The sequence below is a fragment of the Clavelina lepadiformis genome, chromosome 8 (genome assembly GCF_947623445.1).
Source record: "Clavelina lepadiformis chromosome 8, kaClaLepa1.1, whole genome shotgun sequence".
NCBI lineage: Eukaryota > Metazoa > Chordata > Ascidiacea > Aplousobranchia > Clavelinidae > Clavelina > Clavelina lepadiformis.
The window spans coordinates 13,816,700-13,844,281 of record NC_135247.1 but is presented as its reverse complement, the minus strand read 5'-3'; the positions used below and the strand labels follow the sequence as shown (position 1 = coordinate 13,844,281).

General features: G+C 35.0%; 1 protein-coding gene across 2 annotated transcripts; it reads left to right on the top strand.

Moving 5' to 3' along the window:
- The first annotated feature begins 4,967 nt into the window (after nt 1-4,967).
- LOC143468255 (centrosome-associated protein 350-like) lies at nt 4,968-27,430 on the top strand. Of its 2 annotated transcripts, none has more exons than XM_076965350.1 (52): nt 4,968-5,172; nt 6,170-6,272; nt 6,902-7,277; nt 8,395-8,509; nt 9,902-10,007; nt 10,090-10,197; nt 10,543-10,677; nt 10,930-11,070; nt 11,202-11,366; nt 11,613-11,807; nt 11,994-12,075; nt 12,253-12,643; nt 12,760-12,851; nt 13,058-13,153; nt 13,340-13,453; nt 13,679-13,725; nt 13,832-13,972; nt 14,084-14,302; nt 14,471-14,935; nt 15,024-15,205; nt 15,302-15,442; nt 15,539-15,663; nt 15,921-16,163; nt 16,249-16,434; nt 16,648-16,751; nt 16,899-17,074; nt 17,171-17,324; nt 18,782-18,892; nt 19,297-19,439; nt 19,546-19,695; nt 19,769-19,832; nt 19,941-20,058; nt 20,385-20,528; nt 21,731-21,911; nt 22,034-22,135; nt 22,329-22,594; nt 22,666-22,966; nt 23,097-23,225; nt 23,323-23,425; nt 23,674-23,773; nt 23,847-23,958; nt 24,296-24,376; nt 24,443-24,550; nt 24,667-24,735; nt 24,809-24,871; nt 24,998-25,108; nt 25,213-25,311; nt 25,416-25,517; nt 25,597-25,743; nt 26,025-26,147; nt 26,551-26,682; nt 26,901-27,430. In XM_076965350.1, exons 1-52 carry the CDS (start codon nt 5,020-5,022, stop codon nt 27,048-27,050), a joined length of 7,764 nt encoding a protein of 2,587 aa, XP_076821465.1. In that variant the 5' UTR covers nt 4,968-5,019; the 3' UTR covers nt 27,051-27,430. The 2 variants fall into 2 exon arrangements, with proteins under 2 accessions (XP_076821465.1, XP_076821464.1); XM_076965349.1 differs by having other exon boundaries at nt 15,536-15,663.
- Nucleotides 27,431-27,582: the final 152 nt, after the last annotated feature.

Sequence of the window (27,582 nt, the reverse complement as noted above, 5' to 3'; positions counted from 1 at the left end):
AAGCTTGTTGTAGTGCCTCCAGCACCAGGATCCAAATCTTGGAAGTTTAAGAATCAGCTTATTTAGCCGTAAACTTGGGAGTTAAACTATTTAATATTTCTTACACATTTTTCATTAATTATATTTTCAACGTGACTATTTCACCAGCGTCCATTTACCGAAGTTGCTGAATGACAATACAGTGGCCGGCAGATTTTTGCTGATGGGTTTATTACTCTTGTTTGGATGAGAGGAAGAAAGCAATGAGGTGGCCGGTGGTGTAGTGGTTAACGATGGGGCTCATATGCTGGAGGTTTCAGGTTCGAACCTTGTTATTGTTTGACTTCTTTTTTTGCCCAAATTAATTTTTGATGTTTAGCTTTGAGAGGTAAGGGTTTAGGTCAGTGAGGATTAGTTTTAAATTAATTGAGATTTTGGGAAAAATAGTCGTTTTTTGGTTGAAAAATACTGTTTATTTCATTTCGCAGCCTAGCCTAGTAATTTAATTATGAAAAGAGAGAGTTTGGGTCAAAGGGGATTAGTTTTAGGTTAATGTAAACTTTGGAAAAATTAGTACGTTATTTTGTTGAAAATTAGCATACATTTCAATTCAAATTCAATTCAAAATTGCCGTTTACGCATTTGTATTTCGGAACTTTGGTAAACGGCGGTTGGTAAAATAATTGTCTACTTCACCGGCCGCCGTTTACCAAAGTTCACATTGTCAATAATTGTCTACTGTTTTTTTGGAGACATCGGTTTGCTCTGTTGTGGAATGCCGTTTTAAAAAAAATCTCAGGTGTGCTCTTGCCATACTCTGCAGTCTGGTCCTAGCTTAGTAATTTAATCATGAAAAGTGCGATTTTGGGTTAGAGGGAAATAGGTTTAGGTTAACTTACACTTCGGAAAAATTAGTACGTTGTTTTAAGGTGAAATTAAGTGTACATTTCAATTCACAAACTAACCTAATTGGCGACTACTTTATTTGTGTTTTCCTACTTCTGCTGACGGCGGCCGGTAAAACTACTTTACCGCCGTTTACCGATGTAAAAAAGTACCGATTGCGTAACAAAGCAGCTATGTACCAAAGTAGCTTTTTCCAAATTCGGTAACCGGCAGCCGGTGAAGTGGACGCTGCCTAAAATTCTTAACGTCAACACGGCCATCTAACACGAATTACAAAAAGCTTATGCTTATTTACTCCGTATTTATGTGATATGAAATCTACGTTTGACAAGCAGCTAATATTAATATCTCCGGCTTTTAGGCCTAGCAACTAGTCTGAAACAACCAATTAACATTGGTTATCCAACAAAACCAATTAATATTGGTTAGTCTATTGCTAACCTACGCCAATGTAAATTTTTATGATGACAAATTCATACAGGGACTTTCCCCAACAAACTCTCCCTTATACTTGTTGATTCTTGATCATAGATATCGGAAATATAAACAGGTATATACACACATATATATATACATATATATATATGTATATTTACCCCTAAGTTTTACAACACAGTAACCTTAGCTAAATCTATCTTCTAATCTAAATCTAACTCAATTAAAACGTTAAATAGCTAAAATCAACTTTTTACATACACATTCTCCTAACCTAAACGCCTATCTTTAACAACAGGCTGTGTAACCTGCATAGGTGAAATAGTCACTTGATATATCCATAGTGAAGTACCCATTAAACATCGGTATTAGATAGTTTGAACATATTTAGAAAATAGCATAATTGTTTATTTTACGGTCAAAAGTTAAAAAAAATTTTACAACTTTGTCTAACTTCATTGTTTCTAGCAAATTTTTGGATACAAAAGAAAAGTGCAGGTTGGAATTTAAGATTGATATTTTTTGCTTTGACTTCTAGCTGGTAGATTAATTGTAAAGAGCGACTGATTTTTAAAATGTCACATATGATGATGTCAAATAAAATTGCAAGAGATTAATGTCACATATGTTTTGACCTGGAGTAACCTTTACCGGGGACATAATTGCGACAAACATTGCATTTGCAGCAGCATTTTTTAAACAAAAGGTAGCGGTACCGGTACCGACAAAGTACCGAATTACTTTGTTAAAATAGTACCGAATACCGGAACCGTTGGTACATTTTTTTGCGAAGTGTCGGTACCGTTACCGACGGTACTTTCAAAGGACCAACCGCCCACCTCTGGGTCTGCGTAGCATGTGACGTGAAATGCGTAAGAGTTTGCGTGCTATCTGCGGCGCATTACACAAAGTAATATTGCCTTGTATTTCAAGCAGAGTTTGAATAATAAACATTAATGTAATAAGACACAATATATTACTTTTTCAATATTTTTTACTGTGTAAAGAAATTCATTTGCTACCCAGCAGACAAATATCTTTACAATCTCATGCCTAAAATGCTTGCAATTTATAAAAGAATCAAAAGTGAGTAGACATTTTAACATGACGATCTTTACTATAGGACAGGATAACGTTCAATTTGCCCTAGCAGCTGCATACATTTCTACAACACAATAAAAAGTTTATTTCGTGCCTTTTATCATTCGTGTTCAAGCAGTAAGCTGCAGTTAAACACGGGCAGTTAATTTAGACTTCAGAATATGTTACCGGTGCGTCGAATAACGACAAGTGCGCTGTCGGTACACTGTATTAAAAACTTTTAGTAATACTAAACTGGAGTTCTTTCTAGTCCCATAGCCGCATCGTCACACGAGATCGAGTAGAACGCCTGCACCAGACGCATCACGTAACCATTTTTTGGCAAGCAGTTGTTATAGCAACGATGTCCATTGTTATACCGGTACCAACAATGTATTTAATATCTTAAACGTTTCAAGTCTTTTGAGATATTCTGCTTTTACTGTTTTATGATTGCTTGCTAACATTTCTTGTCTTAACTTGCTATAACAAGGTTAGTGCCACACTTTTCGCTCCGTACTATATTACAATCAATGACGAAAATATAGAAAAAAAAATAAACATGTTAAAAACGTTTTGTGTGTGCAAAAAATCTTTCTCGATTTAACAAGCAAGTCTGAGTAAACATAGATGGGCCCCTAATTAATCAATATCTTTATGTCCTAAGCATTTTTCTTTACAGAGTATTTTACAGTTAGAAATAAATATGGATATGTTTGAAATGGCTTCAAAAATCATTGTATCTCAACCGCTAGAAATACTTCAAAAGGAATCAACATTAAGTCCCGCGAATGATTTTTCTTACTTGGTGGTGCCTGGTATAGGGTGACGGACTGAGCTGAGTTTCCTATTTCTTGGCTTTGGATAAGGCAATTGTTACATAGTGGTAACCGTAGCTAAATATCTTTATAACCTAATTACAAGGAGAAAAATATGCGAATAAAAATCCTTGTGCAAAACGCATGCAGGTTAGCCCCTACTAGGCTAGGCTGTTGATAATACCTGTAATAGTGGAAAGTGTGGTTGTGGGTAGTGTGGGACACCGGCCTCAGGTTCTATATTTCATGGCAGAGTTCGCCGTTATCTCGGGTGTGCAGACACGCTAACTCTGGCGTGCAACGGCTAGCCAAGTGTGCACCTATTCAATCTTTTTCCAAGGCATATCTAACAGTATAAACTAACCGTAGATTTATCTAACTTCCTATCAAAAAATTATTTGGGCTGAATAGATTTTCATCGATTCTGATTGAAATTTAGCCATTTATTATCGCTAAATGGATGAAACTAACTTTGCTTAATCGTCACGCTTTAATAATTTTGAAAGGCAGGGTACCACCTCCTACAAACTTTGAAAATCATGCTTTAAATATTTGCATAAGATATAACAAGCATGGATAGTTTAGGAAAATATTTTCTCTTTAGTTATGCCAATATATATTAATAAAAGCCTATTTGCAGAAAGAAGAAATAGCATTCACCTTTTATGCCCATTTTACCTCCTATACCGGTACCCCACTTCAATAATGAAAAACTCATTCGTACATAAAAGCATAATTTTGTATTCAATGATTGTTTAAATGGCTGCCATTGTCAAAATTTTTTGTGTCTCATTTTTGCATTGTGAGAACAATGGCATTGGCCAGCCATGATTTCACTATTTTTCTCAAGATGTTGGATGATAATGATAAAATGCCGACTACAAACCAGTTTTTTTAAGACAAATGTTCTTTTACTGATGGCGCAAGTTTTATTATCGATATAATTAATTCTGTAAATAAGAACTACCACGTATGGCATTAATTTACTGATTTTAAAAAGAAAATAAAGTAAAAACTCAAAAATTGAAGCTTAAGCTTATTTTGTTACTGGAGAGCTTATTAGGTAAAATTTTTTTGTCTTTGCTAAGTCAACAATAGTTGGTAAAAACATCACTCGTAGTGCCATAATTCTTTTGCTGTATCGTGATATGATACAGAAGCCAAAAGTTACATAAACTTGAGGCAAACAATGGAAATACCATCAAACCTTGGAACATATTTCTGAGGAATTTGCACAACCGCATAAAAAATTTGGGTTTTTATGCGGAAAGCATTCCAGGGATTTCTAATCCCTCTTGCAATAAGCAAACTTTCTAATCAGTTATATATATAGATTACCATAGCGGAAAGTGCTTAGTACAATGCACTATTATCCTATTCATTTTGGTACACGAAGTTATAAATAGATCTGTTGCTGTAGAAAATCCTAGTTGGAATGCTTAGTTGCTGTGGAAAAAGTAACCAGTTTTTACACATGAGTAATGTTTCCATATTTCCGTTTAAGCAAGTTATTTTAACTAAGAGCATGCAAAACATTAAAAGCATAATAAATTAGGCTTAAAGTTTATTTGTGGAAGTACATAGAAAACATACAATTGATAACCAAATCAGGAAAGTCTCTACAACATAAATGATGGACAGATCACATAACATATTATTATGTAATTAGTACATTTACATTACAGAAGTTTCTGAAAATGTATACATAGATGATTATTTAATAGTTTGTTTTATGTGATTTTAAAGATGTTAGTTTCATATGTGACTGCATGTATAGATTATATCTATACTGTAAATAAAAATGGAAAGTAGTATTAGATCTCGTAACATTACTGAACCTAAATTGCATTCTGATTGGTCAACTGAGAAGAAACACCCCTATCCCTTGCATGGTGATTACAATAGCAACGAACATGTTTCGGCATACATCAGATCAAATCGACCTAAAGATCAGGTGATATTATTGCTACAATATACAAGTAGCCTATTGTGCATTGGCTCAACCACTCAACACTTTTTATATGGTTTGTTAATTGTTTATGGTAGTTCCATCAACATGTTTTAGTCATTTGTCCTTGGCTATAGTGCGAAAACAAGTACTGTATATTATAAAAAATCAAAGAACCCTGTGCTAAACTGGTCTAAATACTTTGAAAAAATATTCTGTGCTTAAATGATTGTTACCATAAATATGTTGCAAATTTGAGGTGATGGTGACATTATAGAAAATCATGGTGCATAACAATTAGATCAGGAATACAAGGAAAACAAAAGTTTCCGGCTGTTAGGTTGAGTTTGAATACATTAAACTAAAAAACAGGATATAATTTGGCGCTCTGAAGGTTAACTTTATATTTTTCTACACGAACTTTCGCAAGCATAAGCTTGCTTCTTCAGGTGTACTGCGAAATCATTTTACACATTTCGCAGTACACCTAACAAAGTTCAGACAACATCAGCTTTAAATACAGTGAAATGTTTGCGAGTGTTTTTGTAATTTTCTTTACTAAAAAAAAAACAGATTGATTTTTATCACGCGACAACGAAGTGATAACTTCAACCATGATTCCTTTTATGCAATGAGCAAAGTTACCAGATTTGAATTTGCATGAATATTAAAATATTTTGTTCTTATCTTATGACTTTAAAATCTTTTCTTATTTTACACTTCTCTATCAAAAACATAAATGTTAAGATATGCAGAATTTTAGCTGTAATTACTTGTGTTGGTTGAGCACTTTCTGGGGTATCTAGGGGAAATACTTATGCTTGAATAATAACTTACACTTTGTGTCAACAACATGGCTTGATGTTAACAACAACATGTTAACACGCATGGGTTTGCCGAACATTGGTTTTAATAAAGAATTCAATCATTAGTTGAGCACCTTTTGTTGTTGATACTATGCCTGGTGGCAAACATAGTATTTTTATATTTTTTGTTGTCACAGGAAACTTCTTCCCTGATTCAAACTAAATTTCGTGAACCTGTAGTTTCTTTTCGAGAGGGCGATTTTTTGTCATCAAGCCAGTACAAATATGACAAACATGGAGGTGAGACTGTTGTACTAAGGATTGTATGTAGAACAGCTTTCATATCATACAAGTAGGCTACCAGTTTTATTTGCTTAAATTGTGTTTATATCCGATGGATAAAATAGATGTTTAGTTAAATGAAATTTTGCTTTACTAAGATAATTATATAAACACCATAATGTTTATGTGCAGGAGATTTTTAAACGTGTTTCTTACAACCACTAAATAATATATATATACACGTAATTTTTTTATATATTGATGTTATATGCACATTGGAAGGTTAGTAGGTCAGTAAGTTGAAATTGGAAGGACCAGATAAAGTACTTTGAGTTTCGTATCTGAAGGTTTTTGTTAACCAAAGTTAGTGTTGTAAGCAGTAAATAATTATATAAATGTGTTTGGAGAACAATAGATGCATTTCTACCAAACAATTGTAAATCCTGTGTTTTGTAAGTTCTCTTTATTGAAAAGATTAAAATTTGTTTGATATAAAAGCAGTATTGTTTTATTGTTATACTACCAGTAAACGTACTTACGAATTTTTCTAAATTTTGAATTTAGCGATATTGAGTTGACGAGCTTTATCAGTAGTTTTTCTAATTTTAGATTAATTATTTTTACTCTTAAAAACTGCAAATTTTTAGATGAACAAATGTCTAATTTTCGTCACTTTGCTGAGAGTGTCAGTGAAGATCCAAAAGATAATGTGGTGTATGGTCGAAATTTGAACTCAGTACCATTTCCATCATCTAGCAGAAATCCAAATACACTTGGAAGAAACGTGATAGCTGCTGGAATAACAAGGACTGTTCTTTGTAACAAACCTAACCCCACTCTAGATCACCTAACACAACAGTCGCCAGTGATTAGCAGAGAAGTCCACAATTCCCATGTCAAAAGCATTCTTACACAGTCATTGCAAAAACCTCTTACCACCAAGAGGCAACGAAAAAAGCTTGAAGAAAACTCTGATGGGCTTGCAAAACTAAAAGAAACGATACTAAAGCAGAAAGAAAATAGGTATGTGTAAACAATTTCTCATGTCTCATAATTTATGAAAACTGTTTTAAGATTATACACTTTAAGAATGTACTGCATATGTATTATTTTCTAGTGTTGCAATTTATATCTTTTTTGAAAACTTTGTACGACAACGACTAACACTCCTCTCAACAATTAACTGACCTTAGCAAAACAGCAAGTTGCTGCCACTTCCATAATACCAAATAAATATATTGGAACAATGTTTTCCACGTCTCAAGCTCATGTTTCACCTATGTAGTCGTGTCATTTTTAAGGTTAAACCATCCTGGATTTTGTAAAAAAATAATTAGATAAAAGGATTTGATATGGAGTGGCAACATACGCCATTGTACTTATAAGATTATATTTTCTTGCTTTTTACTTTTAGTAGGAAGTTGGGTTGACAAAAATAGAAACCCAAGCATATTACGTTCCTACTTCTCTTCATTTTGGCCTAATATTTTACTACAGGATAATTCTAAAATTAGCTGTTCAGGATTTTTCAGCCAGAATTTAGCATATTTGGCGCAGACGGGTAAAAAGTTGAAAGGCTTATTTGTCGGTCATCCTTGTGTGCGATGAAAACATCATTGTATCATACTAATTTATCAAGATTGTTTCAATAAAAGCGCATACAACAAATTGTTTCGTGTCATTATCTACTGTATCACGTATATGCTCTCAAAAAAACATTTCATTGTAGTAATGAATGGATACATAGTAATTGATGTTGCAGCACTTAGCTTTAACACAAGTTTTGTTCTGCGATGGTTGCCCTTTCCTTTTCCTTAGAACAAAACAGTAAATTTATGCTACTTTATGAAATTTTCTTTAGTGAACTCTTTGTTTTATAATTCATAAGCTTTGAATTTTGAAAAACACTTTGTGTTTTTTATTGGCTATAAATATGATGTAATTTTCATGTCATAAGCTGGATACAATTGCTGTCATATACAGGAGTACAAAATATGTGCATTTTTTGAAACTTACAATTTATGGCTAAATTTCATATTTAGTATGATACATGTTATTTTTCATATTATATGTTAACATATTGTATGTATTCTTTTAAATTCCATGTTTTTACATACCTAACATATTTGCTAACTTGTAGATCACCTGTAAGTGCAAGAAGTTCAAGTTCAAATGTACAGCGTCAAACTACTCATCCACTTGCTGATATTCCCATGAGGAAGATTGCTGCTGGGCCAGCTGCCCCCACTTACTTGGTTTTATTCTTTTGTTATATTATATATTTAACCAGTTTGTATAAGTCCTTAGATTGTTGTGCTTACATGATGTAAGAAAATTTGTTGGCCTTTCATAATAATGCGCGAGATATGCTATCTATTTTATGACATTACTTTTACAGACAATGTGAGTATTTTAAGTCATTTATAAACTGTTGGCTATATTATACTCCAGTCGAAGTAGTTTTTGAAGCTGGCATTGAATTGTGTAAGCATCAAAACCAAGCCCCATTTTGTTTTCAGTAACAGTAACAATTTTCAGCTCCTTAGTTCCACACTTAATGTATGTGACCATCTTGAGACTCACCCATTTTGATCAAAAAACCTCATTAGTTGCAATGATCAAAGTCACTATTACCAGACCTGAATTGCCATGGTTAACTACTAAGTGACCGTAAAACATGTTTGGTCTTTTTTTTTGGGTCCGCTGCCTGTTTTATGCCAACACCTCAAATCAATAGTTACCTCATAAAAAGATAAGCAATGCATATCACATATCCAAACATTCAGAAAGAGTCAAGTCACAATTGTTTGGCGTGGCTCATGAAACTAAAGGGTAATACCCAAATGCAATGTAGTAACACACTGAGTGAGTAAAGAAGTAGTAATAATATTTGTAATACTCTGGTCAGGTTGAACAAAGATTCGGAAAAACTGGGTTTATAAACCAAAATGATGATAAAAGGCATGTGGATGTTATTTAAACAGCTATTGTTTTAAAAAAATTTTTTTTGGCCACATGCCTGTATTATTTTGCTCCGCAAAAAAAACTTATTCTTATTCAACATTTAAGAAACTTAGGTTCAATGTAGTAAATAATTAAATTAATACATATGTTATGTAAATATATCTCAGTCATGTATTGATTGATATTTGAAGGATAAGACAAATGGTATATTAGTATATGCCCAAGGTAATTTTTGAAGGGGTTTTAGGGTAACTTCAGAGCAAGATTGATATCTCACGGGGTATGTTACGGGAAGTTCAAATGTTTTTTTGTGCCTACCTTTCTGAAATCTGCAAGTTTTCCCCTAGACTATGAAAACTACAGCTATTAATTATATGTAACCCTACATCGTTGAAATGAAGTAGTAAACTTTTACCTAGTTACAATGATCGGCTCATGTTACACAATTTATTTTCAAAACTCACGTTACCGGATATCTTCTAGTAATTTTCAGAAGTTCTTTTACGTCATGTAAACATTTATAAGTAGTTTGTGGGTTGTTTAGTTGCAATTGTTAATTTATCATACATATGATTATATTTATAACAGCCAGATCCTTGGTAGTATTAATGTGGTCATTTATGAGAAATATTTTTTATTGTACATAAATTTTTTAATTTTAATGTTTTATTTCAAACTTCCAGGGCTTTAATGCACCGGAAGTGCGTGTGCTTGCATCGGATGGAAAGGTGTGGAAAGCAGATGACTTGCCTAAAACAATGAGAATACAAAGTAAACCGAAGACAAAAAGCAAGTTTACCTTTTCATCTCTGATGTTTTGACCCTGAGGCTTGAGTGTTGTCCATTTTTTACCGTTTCATGTTTTTCTCAGGCGCATCGTTTCATGCACCTAGTCGCAGAAATGAATCTTCCAAGCTGACATCAAGGAATACTATATTAAACAAGTCTCAGTCTAAAAAAAGAACTGTGAGAAAAATTGGTATGCTATGATATTACATCAAATTCATAAAGTCTTGAAAGTTTTGGATGCATGATATATGTAAGATTATTAAGGGTGATTACTGTTAATATTAAGTGATTTACAGAGCTATTCTTATCATTATAAGTTAAGATGTTACAGGGAGAAAAACTCAGATTGACAGTCAACCTTAGACAGACACATGCACATAAATAGACTAGCGCTGCAAAAAAATCCCACATTTTACATATTTTATACTGCCCAATTCAAAATCATTTCCTGGTTCTACCATAAATGTTATCCCCAATTAAAGTTTTAATGCTCTTGCGTCTGAAGAAATGTGAAGAATAACTTTATGGCTTTTAGGCAAGATTCAGAGTGAAGATGCATCATTTAAAAAGTCGATCATAACCCCTGCTTCCTGGAAGGAAGGCCACAGGATCGCCAGTGCCATCTTGGGCTCAAATCAGTCTCGAACTAAAAAGACTACAACTACAGACAGTATGTTGAGTTCCATTAAAGCTTTAGAAATGTGCCAGTTAAGTAGAATGTTTCATAGTGCTTTTAACCTGTCTTTGGAAACCATACCCAACATAAAGTTAATGAGTATGGAATGAAAGAATTGCACTAATAACTTCTTAACCTGCTGCATTATTATTTATTATCGTTTCTAACAAATATGCTTTATTTTTATGTTGCTTTTTCTCAGTGATTAGTTGGGTTAATTATAAACTGTAATTACACTGTATTTAGAAGCCAAAGTGAATTCTAATGCAGTTACTTCTGAAAGAACTTCTACAAGCACCAGTACACAAAATACTGATATGGTTCATCAAGATATTGATGATGACAGTGCAAGCAAAAAGAGTGAAAAAGAAGCTCCTTTAGGCAAAAGTTGGTTGTTTTTATTTTAGTTCAAGCTGTATTGATGAATTTTTTTGACTGTGGCAGTATGCTGCATCAGTGCTTACGATTTTCTCTCCTTAATGTAAGATTCTTTATCTTATTTTTGTTATGGCATGTAGAGTTTTACACAACTGAAGCCAAGGCTGTTTTGGATGATTTGTTTGCAACATCGGATGTAGAAAATGATCATGTAAAATCTGTTGAAATGGAAGAAAAAAATGAACGTCCAAAGCAAAAAGAAACCAAAAAAATTCCACCAGCAACTGCTAAAGATAAAGATCAAGGTAATCAATGAATAGTTCCTGTCTGTATGGAGTATTGATGTTATCTCAATGTATGACAGGTATTGTCTTTATATTTTATGGTATTACCATACATCTTTTTTGAGCATGTGGTAAGTATCACTATTAATGTACAGGAGGATATAGAATATGTTACACCATCAAACAACTAAATTTCTTATTTATTACAGTTCTGAAACTTGAATGAATCATTGTCATCAAAAATACTATTCAATGCTTTTTATGTAGAACCGCGACCACCAAAATCACGTCATTACGACCAGACACAGGTACAGTTGTACATGGCCAAACAAAAAGAAGATCGTAGGAAGAAACAAGCTGAACTGAGAAGGCATGAAAAGGAGACAAATGAAAAAATAGCGAGACATTTAAATGAATTGGACAAACGACAAAGAGAAACTAGAAAAAGAAAAATTAAAGCAGGTAACAAGCTGTCATCATTTCAATTCTGTTATATTTAGCTTTCTCTGTAATGTTAATGTAGTTAACTTGCTTTGATGTTCATTCTTGATGGATTCTTTGCTGACAAATGAAAAGTCACTCTTTAAACACTCCCTGTTTTTAGTTATTATCATAACATAATGAAATCACTGCTGCATGTTTGTTTAGGTCATAATGTACACAAAAATACTTCTGACGAAACGTTCACCAGAGAAGCCATTGAAAAAGCTGTTCCACCTAAACCTGAAAGGTATCTTTGTTCTTGTTCACAACATTTTGGCTTATAATTGTTTCCGTTGTCAATTAAGAGATTTAACTACAATTAGTGTTTTCAGGAACTGTTTGGTGTTTGTAATATGCTTCTAGAATAAATACAAACGGTTACAGAAAGGCGAAAATTACAGTGGTCACATTTCTCTTTTAATAGATTCGAGAAAAGAATTGCTGCTTTTATGGAACGATTAGAAGCTGAGCAACACGCCTCATCTTCAGACAGCAGTCAGGATGGCGATGAACCGAAACAGATGACAGAAGTTTCGCCATTTTTACTCAAACTGGAAGAGTGTTTGAAGGAAAGTGGCGGCTCTAACGTTGCCTCAGACAGGGATAAAATTGCAACACCAAGAGAACCAGAAATTGCCACTACTGGCAAATTAAATAGCTCACTATCTAAACATGGTAGTTTGGAATCTTCTCCCAGAGTTAATGTTGATATCTCTCGTCTATCCAGCCATCCAATTTCTCACCAGCCTTATGAAGATAACTTAAGCAAGTCTTCAAGAATAGCTTCCTTGAAGGCAAAATCTCAATTCCTCCAGGTACCTCTTCTTTTCTGATATATTTTATGGTTTTCAATGCAAAAGTTTATTTTAATTTTATGATGGACATCTAGCCAAGCAACTATATTAGTTATGTCTCATTCGTTGATTTGCAGGAAAGAATAGAGCGTGAATCAAGGCAGCTCCTTGAAAAACCGGTTGTAACTGGTCCATTAATTGAAGAATTATCCCTTAAAGTTGCTGAGAGGTTAGCATTCTACATTGAATAGGAATGTTCGTAGTTTCTTAGGAAAAACTGCTTTGAAATGCATGATGTATAAATAATAAGTATAGTACAGTATTGGTCATACATGTCCTCAAATTTATAATACACAAGTTTTTTCTGCGACATTTTGTTGTCTTTCATTTGTTAATTAGTTTTTTTATCAATTATATTTTTTTGATTGTTTTCAGGTTTGGTGGATATACAAATCATGCTAATACTTCTCTTCAAAGTAGTGGTAGCATAGTAGCGGCTGCTTCACCTGAACATCATCATGAGGACACCAGGTATTCACTTGAACAATTTGATAATTTTGATATTGTTTGAAAAATCCAACAGCGTACCATATTATACTTTCATGCATAGATGGTAGTTATAGAATAGGTACAATGGTACATACTGTAGGTAGTTACAGAACATTTAGACCTTAGAAGTTTTTAGTTTTAACTTTGCTTGTTTATGATGAATCACAGCTTGCCAGGATATCATGGTCAGCAAATCTATTCCTCCAGGTATCAAGATAGTGAAGGAAGTAAAAGCACCCCTCGAAGCAATGTCCTGGATGATTTTACATCAGACCACCAGAGGTTAACTGTTATTTTTGTCAAGATTTGCATTCTATTGTATTTTGCATGATTGTAACTAAAACATCAAACATGGTTACTACAGCACTTTAGTTGCTAAGTTAAAGCTATCGTAGTTTGTAAAATTATTTATGGTGTGTATAGTACTATGATATTGCAAAAACAGTTTTAAGCCAGAAAATCTGTTCAGTTAATAGTTCCTTATAAAATGAATATCTAAATTTTTAGACTCATGGATGATGAAATCCCGAAAGTCCCAGCAAATGACCTTGATGGTGAGCACATCGTCGTTTTCAATCCTTTATGGATAAACATCACTTTTAGTGTATGTAAAGTATTATGTCCATATTTTAAATGACATTTTTCTATTCTAACCTGCAGTATCTATGGAAGAAATCCCACCAAATGATGACAGGCTTTCCACAGATCGTTCCTTTTCAGCAATACTGCGAGATTTGCATAAGAGTGAATTTTGTGGTGGTTCTTCTGTGCATGATAGCCTTCCAGATGGACCTCGGCATGGTACTGTATTTTTTATGTCACATTAAAATGAAGTGATTTTCAATAGAATTTGGCAAGTAGCTGAAGCAGTCAGTCTTTGTTTTTCTTTATCTTCATTTTATATGACTACAGCACCTCACAGTCCGCGTATGTGTATTTCTTCACCAAAATCTTCTGCTTATTCTATGACTGACCTCCAAGAAAATCATGTCAGTAGCAAGGAGTCAGGAAAATCACCATGGAAACAAACTCATGGTGATAAGTACAGTGTCATGAATGTGTTCACACAGAAGTATATAAAGTCTATGAAAAATCGAAAACTCCTTTCAAAGGAAAAAGATAAGATTCCAGGTTTGTTTTATGATCTTAAAACGTCAAAGGCAAGTCTTGCTTTTTCTAGTTTTTCTTGTAATTGCCTTTCATCCCAGAGCCAGCCTGCCACTTCATTTTTTATGTTATTAGTTTGATGTAACATTGGAAGTTTACCTTCATGAAACTATTTTCATGCCATTGTTTTAGATCAAGAAACATCTTTCGTAAAACCTGCTTATATTGGTCCTGATATCACCCAAAGAAATAAAGACAGTGCACCACTGTCATTCGATCCAACACTTGGAGAAGATCTTGACGGTTCAACTGAGGTTGTAGGGTTACTTCCTAGACAACCTACGGCTGAAAACACAAACTTTGAACAGAATAGTGATGACTATCAGCCCCACTCGGCGGGATTCTCTAGAGTTAATCCTGCTTCTCCAGTGGAGGATTTTCCTGTCCCAGTTCATCATAGTGAGAATGATGATCATCCTGCACTGTTGTCAGCATCTCCACTGCTGAGTAACGTCATTTCTAATAAACCATCTCAACTACCAGGTGTAAGTGTGGAGCATCATGTCAGTACTGCAATGGAGAGTGCTGACTATGACAGTGAAACAACACTATCAGATCGTACTGACTCGTCTATTGGATTCCATCCGTTACCAAAAGGTGGTGACCAAAAATAATTTGAAAACCAATACTTACAGCATAGTCCTGTGATAGAAAGAGTTTAAAATTTACTCATTTATATTGAAAGTCAAACCGGATCAATACACTTCAACGAGATTCTCTCCAGCCGTGCTTGAGTGTAAAATGGCATTAGAATTGAATCGTTATGATGCAATTGATGAACAACTTAAGCAGCTAGAAGGTAGTGAACATACCCAAGGCATTGCAATGGCTCAACAAGAAACTGTTTCATTAGCGGAGATTTTAAAGGTAAATTTCTACAGCTGTTTTTAAATATCAGCATTTGCTATTTCCGATACCATTGTAGATAAAAATGAATTATTTGCTTGTTCAATTTCATTGTAGTCACGTCAGTTACAACACGAGTATGAGATGGAAAGATTGACTTTGAAAGCAAAAGAAGAAGCATTCGAGGCAAATCAAAAAATGTCAGCATTAAAAGCACAGGCATCTGCGCAAGCCAGCTCTGATGGAGAACCGTCAAAGGTAACCACAGTTTGTCCCTTACGTCCTGTTTAAACCAGTTGCTCATTACTAATCAACTACAAAAATAAACTCATATGTATGCTCTTCCTTCATAAGAAAATGGACTACTCCGATGATCAGGAATTTTCATACTCTTCCAAACAATCGTCACTCTCCGACAGAGAAAAACAATCTCCCAGATATCAGTATATGGGACTAAAATCTCCTTCACAATCAACACGGTAAAATGATAGTTTAGCAACCAATCACCTACTCACGAGGTCATATTCGGTACAAAACACAAAAGCTCTATGACAGTACAGTACTCTTCTTTGACATAAGGATCATTTGTATCAGCACCGGCCAAACACTTTGATTTTGTTTAGTTATTCAATTCTTAAATAACAGGCTTCTTGTTTTGGTGTTGTTTGTTACGAGCAAGCACAACAAAGTTAGACAATATTTCTGCAAATGGAAGTTACTTTCATCTACTTTTCAGAGATGACTCTTCACGTGACTACACCAGTGACACGTACAGTAGTTTTTCAAAAGGTCAACAAAGGAAGAAGTCAAGTTCATCAGACTACCACAGCACCCCTTCTATAGTGTCTGAGCAAAGCATTACTTCCGTTCAACCCTCAGAAGATGATGGTAGCATCTCAGAGAATTTACCCAAAGAAAGTAGTCTAAAAGAACAAGAAGTTTCTGGAAAATTAAAACTAGATAAAATAGCAAATTCTAGGTTTGTAATTATAAATCTTCTGTTTGTCTTCATGTGTTTTGCACCCTTTTTTCAGACCATTGAATTTTTATACTTGCATGTACAGTACTTCCATATCAGAGGAAATCTTGTCTCAAACAAATGAAAAAGATGCGCGTAATGAGCAAAAAGTTGATGGGAAAGCTCCTAAGCATCAGGATGTGTCACGTGCACACTTTGATGATACCTTAACTGAAGATGAAATAATGGAATTGTCTCAAAGAGCTATCATTCCATCTGAAAGCTACAGGAGGTTACTTTAGCCTTGCTAGTTTAAAGGACTTGAGATCTCACAATCACTCTGTAAAGTAGTCTAGAACACAATAGTCATGTGAGAAAGGCATTGTGTCCTCAACTTTTGTGTGTTGTACAAATTCGTGCTCCACAGTGTTTACAATTGTTTCAGTTTAGCTGCATTTTGCACATTATTTATTTGTTACTGGTTGAATTAATTTGTGTTTTGTAGGTTTCAAAGGAGGAAGTCACCACTCTTCACATCATCTCATTTTTCTCTTGATCATTCTGATGTATCAATATCATCTGATGACACTGGACCCAATTATGCCAAAGGTCAGTTTGATATTGTCTGTTTATAACTAAGAAATATATGAAGTAAAAGAATTTTGTAATTACTGACATAAATAAAGCATTTTCAATTGGTTTATTTCTGCATCTGATGTTTTCAAAAGCATACCTACCTTGTTTCATGATATCAAGGTCACCCACCAACTTTTGATGAATCAAAAACAAAATCGATCTCTTTGTTCGGTGACAGTGAATTCAGCAGTTTCAGTAGATTTATGAAAGACCATGTTCGGCAGTATATGCTGGAACAAGAAGTCAGATCACAGCACCAGTCTGCAATGCTTAGGCTAAGAGAAAAGGCTATAAAGGTAAAAATAATGCTTCATTAAATGATTTAATATCTCTTCTGAATACCGCCATGTATTTATGTCACAGAATATAACTATTCCTTGCTGTTATATTAGGAGAAAACACAGGCAGAATTGGCCTGGTTGGAGCTTAAAAAACGCCAGGTGCGCAACAAAGGTGAAGATGACAAGATGCCTCCGTTGAAGAAGAAGAAACGAGCAATTCTACTTCGACTGCAAGTTGAGACGGAAGAAATAAAAAAACTTCGAGGTAGAAATAGTTATAAGTTTACTCACTTTTACCTTTCATTCTTTTTATCATCACCAGGTTGTATAACTTGTGACATCAATTTATTCAACCAACTTCAAACACTTGAACATGTGAGATAAAGCGTGCCAAACACGATAAATATTACCAATACAGCTGCATGTAATTAAGGGCTATGATTGAGTGGTTTATGCCCAGAAAGTGATGGATATCAGGTTATTTTTATTGATGTTGCAAAGATTACCTCAGTGGGCCGAAAACAAATTACACATGAATTCAAACATTTTGCCACCTCGCTGTGGCAGTTTTCATCAATGTGTTTGTTACAGCAATCTCACTCAGCACTAAATTGTGCATGGTATGTTTTTTATCTCCTCGTTGTCAAATTTTCACTTAACCTTGTGCTTGGTATGTGTTGTGTATTGGAAATACGAGTGGCTTTAAAAGCAACAGGAGATCAGCAACACATATTGTCCAATTTCATGATTTTTGTAAAATAGCAAATGCTCGTGTTTGCAATTAAGCCTATTCACATGAAATTGAACCGTATTATCTAGAGTTAACTGTTTTGTTAATAACACATAGTTTGATATACGAACAGTATATTACCAAAATTATATTCTGCATTAATTAAAAAATATGGTAATTGACCACTTTAACTAAAATGTTAAATTATCAAAATTTTTTCACCATATCAAACACCTCATTTTTTCATTTACAAAACGAAAAGGGACAGGTTCTAAGGTGCAAATTATTTTTCAAGATATTCAGATAACTTTGGTGATTATGTTTTGAGAGTCCAGTAAATGAAAGCAGAAATAGGACAGCCAAGACATGTGCCCAGCAGGCACATTGTTTTATATCGCATTTCTCACTTCTGGCATAGGAGCAAAACTTTCTTACTTACCCTTGTGATATACTTTATGTAGTACTGTCTCCAATAGATTTGTTTCTAACTCTGCTAAGGGTGTCTTTAGAAAAACGATGTTGCAACATTCTAAGGTTAAAGTTAGGGGAAAGAGGAATTGTTTCTCTTGATTTAAAATTCTGGACAATTGTGTGGAGTCCATGAAGCATACAAGTTATGTTTCCCATGCTGGTCGTTTCTTTCACCTATCTGGCCTGCGCTATCAAAAAAACTCACTGTTTCTAGGTTTTAGCAAGTATGGTGCAAATTCCAGTTACTTGAATACACCACCTGCTCGTCTGCTTAATTTTCGCTTTTTCAGTTTATGTTTTATGGAATAAACTAATTATAGGTTTAGTGGCCGTACTAGTTGTTACCAGCAAATATTGACGTTATTTCTCTTGAGCACGTTTTAAGCCTTGTCACTTTTTCCTGTTCTTTGGCGCGTGTTAGTAACAACTGGCTTGATTTTTCGTCCCCACCGCGCTTTTGACGAAAAAATAAAATAATTGATTGAATGGTGACTTTAAAGACTTCATTATTATTCATGTAGCTGCAAATAAAGCAGCCAGCCAGGACCGTGAGTTGATGTTACTACAACAACAAGATATCAACAGAATAATGCTTTCCACTCAACAAATTAAGGAGAAGCTGAAGGGCCAAGGTATCGTAAAGCTACTTTAACAATTTAGATAAAAACATAGTAAATATGTAGATAAATATTAGGAGTAGAGTTATGAAAAGAGTTTTGTATCAAACTTCTTACTCTTATATATATATGATAACTTGTAAATACCAATAGTAACAGCAGTTGTTCTCTCTGGAACAAATACAGTGAGAGATCGTTATTCCAAAGTTCACTTCTCTAAAATTTTCACCATCGAATTCTCAACACGAATTACCAAGGAATGGATTTCCATCATTGTATGCGATTTTGTTATTCCAGAACCCTCACTTACCTGAATCAATGGTCTGGATTAATGAGCTCTCACTGTATACAACTTACAGTTATTTTTGAAAGTCTTGGTTTGCGTAGCTTTCCATAAAACTATTGCTCATATGTTTTAGATGTAAATTCTGGTTCTGAAATTCCTCAAAAACCAGCATTAGCTCATCCAGTACCATCCACTGCAACTCAATCCAAATCTTCAGTGGCTGCCTTTGAGTTAGATGAACTTAGTGAGTCGGACCTTAATCTCAGCAACACAACTGTAAGTTCCCAAGTAAATCACACTGTGCTATTTGCTAAACTGCATATTTGAGTCTGAATCTTATGAGGTCATAGATTTTAATTTCCTTTTTCTTGCATATCTATAGGCAAGTAGATTTATGGTGAAGTTAAAAAAGGCCATGGGTGGCTTGGATGATCGACGACTTACTGCAAGAGAAAAAGCTTTATTGAAGAGAAAGAAAGAAGCTGAAAGATTGCTGGAGTGGAAAAGAAAACTTGATAAGGAAGAAGAAAAGGTTTGCGTTGCTCAACTTTTAATTTTTAAATGTAAATTCATTGATCTCTTATTGTCATGCTTTTTTATATTAGGTGTTTGATATTGAGCAACAAGCCTTGTCTGCTTGGAATACTAAAGAACACACAAAGGGGAAAGGTATTAAGTGTTTAGTAAAAACAAGTTATAAATACAAACTGCTAAACTAAAAACAATTGAAATACATTTCACATACTTATTTTTATTTTGGAACCTTATGTGCTTCAGTTGCTGCAAAAAGTTCTGACAAAGGTGATCGGCAATCTTCAGCAGCATTTTCTGTTGCAGAAGATATTGCTCCTGGAGAAAATGAAGATTCTTCGTCCTCCAGACAGACTGTATCCAAGTAAATAAACAGTTTTTAGCACGAAATCGTGTTCCTGTTTTATTAGTTACAGATAGAAAAGTTTTCTTTTATTGTTGGTAATAACTAAAAAAAACACAAACCCACTGTGGTTTGCATAAGACTTTGTTAAACTATTGGCAGTGGAACCATAAAAAATAATGTATCCATATTTATAGTAAAATGTAGTAAAGTGACGTACTGTATCTACTGTACATCCGTATAGATTTGTTTGTCCAGCAAATAGGCTATCAATGGAACATCAAAACAAAAAAATATCTCATTATATATATGCATAAGATTGCAAACACTGTTGTTTTTTTTTAAAGGTTGCAAGATATTTCTACTGAAGATACTTTAGGTGATTATCATAGCCAGAGTTTTGAAGCAACTGATAACGTCAATTTTAAAACTTCAAATACCATTACCCAGTTACCTTTTCATCAAACTACACCAAGCGTAAAGCCTGCAAAGTAAGTTGCTTAAATTGTTTTTATTGCCAATATGATTTTATAAATAATTGTATTATTTATCGTGAGTCTAGTTTACCTTCCCACAGTTACCGGTTAGTGCATCTGAGCAGCAAAGAAGTTGGCCAGTAAGACAGCCATCAACATTCAACAGTAGTAGAAGTCTAACAAACTAATTAACATACAACTGCTTCACTGTCTTCACACTTCATTAATGCATGGCATACTAGTTGATTGACAGTTGTTTGATTGGTTTGTTGCCTGTAAGGCCATTCCAATCAATCGCATGTAACTTCCTTGGTCAAAGAAAGCAACAAGTTTATTATTATGCAGTAACTTAGGTTAAACTGCAATGCATTGTGGCTAGTTAAATATTGTCAGACAAGTTAGAATAGAAAGTGTGGGGAAATTGTTGTCACCAATGCTTTTATGACCTTTTGACAGTGTTAGGCGTTTTGCATTGCAGTTATTTATGGTTGTGTAGTCTCAAGTGACCATCTAACCTTAAGCTCTTCTGAAATAAATTTAGATGGTGATGTCATTGATTATGTTATGTTGTCAGTAAGGGATATACGTGGGCTGCAATGCATTTAAACTCTGGTTTATTTTAGCTATATAGAAATAAGTCTATAGCCTATGTGTTCAGAGAGGAATGTTTAAGTTCGGCAGGCAAACGCAAAATGATCAAGATGTCTGTGCAAAACAATATGGATAGTTAGATAGTTAATTTGATATATGTATTTAATAACATTGTTGTCAGCTTGGCTTGTTCAAGCAGATCATTACCTTGTCGCTTGAGTAATCAATGTGTAATATGGACAGCAAAAACTGATGCTCTCAGTATGTTCATTTACATATGGCCTGTCAACATTGTCCTATTAAACAGTGCTCTATGAACTGTTTGCATTTTATTTATTGTAAAGTAAACTACGTTAGGTGTTATGAATCTCAATGGCAAACTTTGATATATTATCAGTAGCACTAATTATTATTGCTCATGTGCCTAGAGCTCGGAAAACAATGCCCAGATTCTTTTACTGTTGTTGTTGCTGCCCATTTAAGAAATTTAAGTAAATTGACAAAGCGTTGTCTTTTTTCATTAGATTAGGCTTCAAACAAGTATTTTCGTATGTATGAGATTATTTGTCATAACATGTATGAACTACAGTTTGTATCGGTCTCATGTGTTTTCCCTGCATTTTCAGATCCAGTGGTTCCACACCAGATGCAACTACTCCCCTCATTAGCCAAACACAGCCCTCGGCAACTGACCCAGGAAGGTTAAAACGAAGAGATTCGTCAGAGTTCTGGTCTGATGAATCCTTCTCCCAAACCCAGTCAGAAACGGAGCAGAGTGATGTGGAATGCAGAGTTCACGCACTTAAGGTATTAAATTTCCAAACGTGTGGATTTCGGTGATTGGTTTGGTATTGTTGTTTTTCATCGGCTTCACATTATTGGTTATGTGGTGGTTAATGCTTGGTTATGAATTTGTTAATGCTTTAAAGGAGGAGCTTAAGAGACGTCGGCTGATTGCAGACCGTTTGAAGAAACAGAAACACAAGGAACACTTGAGAGCGCAAGAAGCTAGTTTGAAAAGTCAAATCGAGGTTTCTACCTCACTTTTATCTGTTAATTTTGTTTCATTTTTGAGAGGGACTAATAGAGCTGTGTTAGAGCCAGATAAATGCAATCATTGTTATTTTGAATATCAATTGCTGCCTAAGATTAAGATGTTATATGAATTTTAATCAATGGTTTTCAGCAATCCGTGCATTCAAATTTGTTTTTTGTTATGTTTAGGCGTATGATGCTTTCATAAAAACCACTCAACAAGAAATCTACCTGGGATTAGACACCTCACATGGATCTCTGTCGCCGACAGTAATTGCAAAACCACAGATTCGTAGTCCACGGAAAAGTGATAAAACGCAACAGACGAGTCGGACATTAAGGAGCAGTGCAACCAACATCCCTTCTCCTGATGTATCTCCAAGAGCTGGCTCGCAAAAGTCTTTCCCTGCTTCAGCATCCATGAAGCAGAGATCTGATTCTGAAAGTAGTGGAAGGTAAAAGATACCTCAGGATTTCTGCACTTAGTTGTAACAGCTCGTTCATTACAGCTCGTTCCATTCTTCAGATCTAGCAGATCTCTGACTTTTGATGAAGATCGTAATTCGCCAGAAGATGCGACAACACCAAATGGCACATCGAAATCCTTTCTGCAAACTCTTCCTTCTCGTCATCATGATAAACATTCTCCTTCTGGAGAAAATCTACCTCATGCTCGGCCAAACAAACTGGACATATTTTCATCAAAGTCAAAGCGCAATAAACATGAGTCTAATAAACAAAGTGCTCATATTTCGGGTGACAAGCCTGAGGTCCTTCATAAAACTGAACTCAACACCGCCTCGCTGTCCAAGGCTGAAAGCAGCAAGGTATGGATCAGCTTCAAGACGAAATACTTTCAATAATATGAGAGCAGTTCCTTGATTCTTGAAATTGTTAACCTTCTCAGTCTATTTTCTATTTATTTCTATTTTCTTGGTAATAGTTCCATTTTTTAAGGAGGATTACTTGGATGACACTTTCGAAAAAGACTCAATTGCAACAGAGGAGGAGATAGGAGAACAGCTGAGCGAAATTTTTTCAGAAAAAAGTGACTTATCTGCTCCACTTTTGAAGTTAACAAACGAGGTAAAAAATTTCAGAAATACTTTTTCTGCATTGTGCCTGACTGTGTCTGACTAAAGTCAATATTAGGAGTTTCTGTAAACTTTTCTTTATACCACAGACTCATGATGAAGATAAAACTCCTGTTGCATCTCCACTGATGTCTCCAGATTCTGCTCCATCCACTCCCACTCCTCGCCAAACGATTGGTCTATTACTCAAAGGTACTCAGTCCAAAACAAAATGGTTTGCATCGAACTGCGACCTTAGCCTTGCCTTTCGCCAGCGCCCGTGTTAAATGTTTTGTGATTTTTATGGTAATTTAATGCTTTGTCCAGATTGTTTTTACCAAGCTTTTTGCTGGATATTTTTTCCTCTACAATTTGTCACTATTGTAAGCATGTTGAAACGACACTCTGGTTGTTAAAGTAGGTTGTGAGTTAAATGTGGGATATATTTTGCCAATAATCAGATCATGAACACGAGGGCATAGATATTTGTGATGGGACCACACCACGAATGCAGTTGTTAGAAGAAAGTGAACTACCTGGTGCTATTCACTCGCCATATATGTAAGTAAGCTTTTGAAATTAAAACACCCTTTAGAAGGAAGATTGTTATATCTAACAACGATGGCGAATTTAGAAACGAAAAGAAGACATATGAAGTTATCTCTGACCATGATAAACTAACAGAGCAAAAACATGAAGCTATGGTTGATGAAATATGCAGCAACATACTCCATGATTTAATAAAGGTTTGATTGATGAGAGCTTTATTATGTAAAATAGATATTGGTGTAAAGTGTTGATATCTTTTAATTTTATTTTAGATTTCGTTTGATTAAAAAGGTCAGCGTTTTATGTTTATTGAAATTTTGGAAAAGCAGATATCTGGTTCTTCAGTAAACGTAACGTTTTACGTATTCTACGTAAATATTTTTCAACACAAAAGAGCTAAGAAGTTGTGTTGCATGGTGAACAAGTGGCTTGCCGATTGGCATTGATCCAAGAGCGTGGCAGATATAGTCCCGTTACTGTTTTGTCACACCTCGTATTTTAAGATACTCTCAGAACAATAATATTTGCCTTTAGGAATCCATCAGGTTGGTTGTGAATGCGCAGAAATCGGCGGATGCTCTTTCCAGTTTACCCGAACAGCAGATGAAACCAGTGGTCAGTAATTTTGAACTGATCTTTTTCTGATTTATATCAGTTTAGTTTACTCTTTTTTTTATGCAGGAGGAAGTTGATCAGAAGCAACCTCGATCTCCGTTACATCCCAAATTAACTTCATCCGCTAAAAATCTTTTGCAGCAAATGCAACATGACTCACCCGCCAAAGAACTTGTAATTTTTTGTGTAAATTGTGCTGTTTAATGGAAGGTTTTTTAAAGTTGAAAATTAACCACAAAACCTCTCAAGGATGGTAAACAATCGCTTTAGTACCCTGATTTTTGTTCTAGAGTGCAGATAAGTCTTCCCAAGTTACTGAAGCACTCACCAGCAACATTCTTGATGATGCAATTGCAATGGTTTGTTTTACTTGATAAGATTTGCCTATGCAGAAAATATTACGGTTTACTGGTATTTCACACATTTTAACAGGCATTTGCAGTTCGCAAAGATAGAAAAGAAAAATGGCTGAAAGTTGACAGTCCGATTAAAAAAGTTTGTAGTTTTACTTTCCTTTGTGTTTGTTGTTTTTAATTTTTTTTCCTTAACGAAACAAAAATTACAGTGTTTGAAGTTGGCTAAATGTTGCGAAGTACCTTATTATGACACTTTTTAAAATAGGCTTTACGTGACCACGAAAGTAGCGATGAAGTGGAAAATATTGTAAGAAATACCGAAGAGGTTGAACCTGTGTTCACCCGTCCAGTGTCCCCTGTTTTTGGTACCAGCCAGGTTAGGCTCGTTACTATTTTTTTCAAAACATTTGGATTTAAAAAACAATTAATTTGAATAACTATCATTCTATCGTAATTTTCTAAACCATATTTTTGCTTTAGGAATCTGAAGAATGGTTTGACGACGACTTCGGTTTATCTGATTTCCAGTATAAAGACAAGCACGATGAATCAAAAGAAGACATTCACTGGCCCAACAAGGTAAGTTTGATTAAACGCATGATTGCGCTTGGACCGACGATTTACATGGCTTGTATGATATCAAACGACTTGCATTTGATCAATTACCCCTTGCTGATGCACAGGTTGAATCAACCGAAGCTGTTGGCAAGCAGATCGATAAACAACTGATAAAAGTGAAAGTTCCGTGCAAACAAAGTGAAATCATGACATTTGTCGACAAAGCTGTACGTATTGAAAATTCTTTCCGCGTTTTAACCTTTAGAATGCCGGACTACAACTGTTACTCCATTTTTTTCCATCCAGTTCGAGCATTGTTATGCAAAACACAACAACGAAGAGTTACTCGCTGAAGACGAGATGCCGGTTGACATTTGTGACGCTGATGGCAACGCAGAGGATGATAACGCAGGTTATCACACCGAAGCTTTCAGAAGAAGCGTTTTTGACTTGGTTAGACCTCGTTTTTCGTGTTTGCTTTGTTCAAATGTTTCTAAAAGAAATCAGCATATTAATGAATATATCTAAGTTTTTGGTAAGGTGTTTAGATTCAAATTTGAGGTTGATTTTTAGCGATCGGCACTTGATCGATCAATCACTAGACCCACGCAACCAGTTATCTAGTTCGCCGATTCTTGCTAAAGTCTAACTCTTAAATTTGCGAACAAGAATGCTCAAACAAGTTTCATCGCGTTAACCAATTATTATCCATTCCACTCATGTTTTTTGAAAAGGTGCGCGACCTCTTATTGGCGATGTACAAGGTCGACGTAGACATGTCTCGAAGTATGATTTGGCAAAAGGTGAAGAGGAAACGAACATCAGGATTTTTCCGCTCAGTCCCTTCTACAAAAGAGGTTTGTTACGTTTTCTGTTGTCTTCCTCTTTGTGACGTCACTATTACTCAGTGGTGAAGAACTGCACGATTCTGCTGTGTCCCACGTCACTACCGTCGTCTCTTGCTGATGCATACTTTGTGGTTATTGATACAAACAAAGCTTGGACGCTTCGTAGTTGTTTGTAAAACATATTTAAGTTAACTGGGACTCGTTGGTTTTGAAAGATCAAATTTGATGCATAAAGTACGGCCAGAGGACTCAACCTTCTGCCGTTAAAAGAAACTAGTGTCCTTGCCATAAGCAGGTGTTTTGCAACATAGTGTGTGACCAACATGCTGAACTGTTGCACCCTACTATACACTTTTACATGTTTTTCAGTGCCTAGGGTTAAATCGTGACTATCTGTTGTTTTCTTGTGTAGGAAGCGTTAATGGTGGTCAGAAACGAAATCTCTCGTCTCTACAGTTTTCCTACAGCCCGGAAGAAGGGTCACTTACGTCACACCATGAAGTGGGGTAACATGAAAAAGAAGGATAACGTCGACCTTCTGCTGGTACGCGGTCACCAATGTCATAACTTCTATAACTTGCCTAAATCGATTGCGTGCTTCCTCAGTGTAATGTATTGTTTATCGTTAATTACGTTACCACAATAATTTCGTCATGACAATGAATAATGAGTTAAGCTTTTCGTGCGCTTGATAGGTGTTTTGTGGTCTGGAGAAAAATTTGTTCCAATGATATCACAACGTTTTGAAACCATTTCTTTCAGATTGAAGAAATGCGTGAAGAGGAACCAAGTTGGACAGATTATGATATGGATGAAACCTCGGTCAAGGTGCAGCTCACTGATACCGTGTTTGACATGTTGCTCAACGACACCATATCGTCGCTCCGTCGAATCGAAACAAGGTCGACGTAACCTTTTTAGCTGCAGGGTCGTACAAACCAGATGCTGACATGCATTTTGCGAGTCTTCCAAGCAAGATTAACTTTAATCCAACTTAGTTGTATAACGTGGCCTAATTTTTAGTTAGCCGTCAAACTAATGGTATATTTTACCAGTAGTTACCGATACAGACTGGTGTGATTACACCTTAAACATATGCTCAAGAATAGTACCTGTCACTGTTGTTTGTACTTGATCTACTTTTTATGCTTATTTATGTGATCTTATTGCCTATAGGGTTCTTTACAATTATGATTGCGTAGTCTTGTAAATATATTGCTTACATTTTGAAGACTTATACTTTTTTATATCTGTGTTAGTTATTCTGATGTAATAAAATCAGGGACAAATTCTTTGACGTTGTTGACTGCTGTATGCTGTAGTTTTTTGCATTGTGAATCACTTAACTTGCTGAATTACTGTGAATCAATCAGCGAAAAGAAACCCCTGATTTCGGTAGTCTTCGAATATATGCAGCTGTCAATTGGTGCTAGATTAGAGGCGG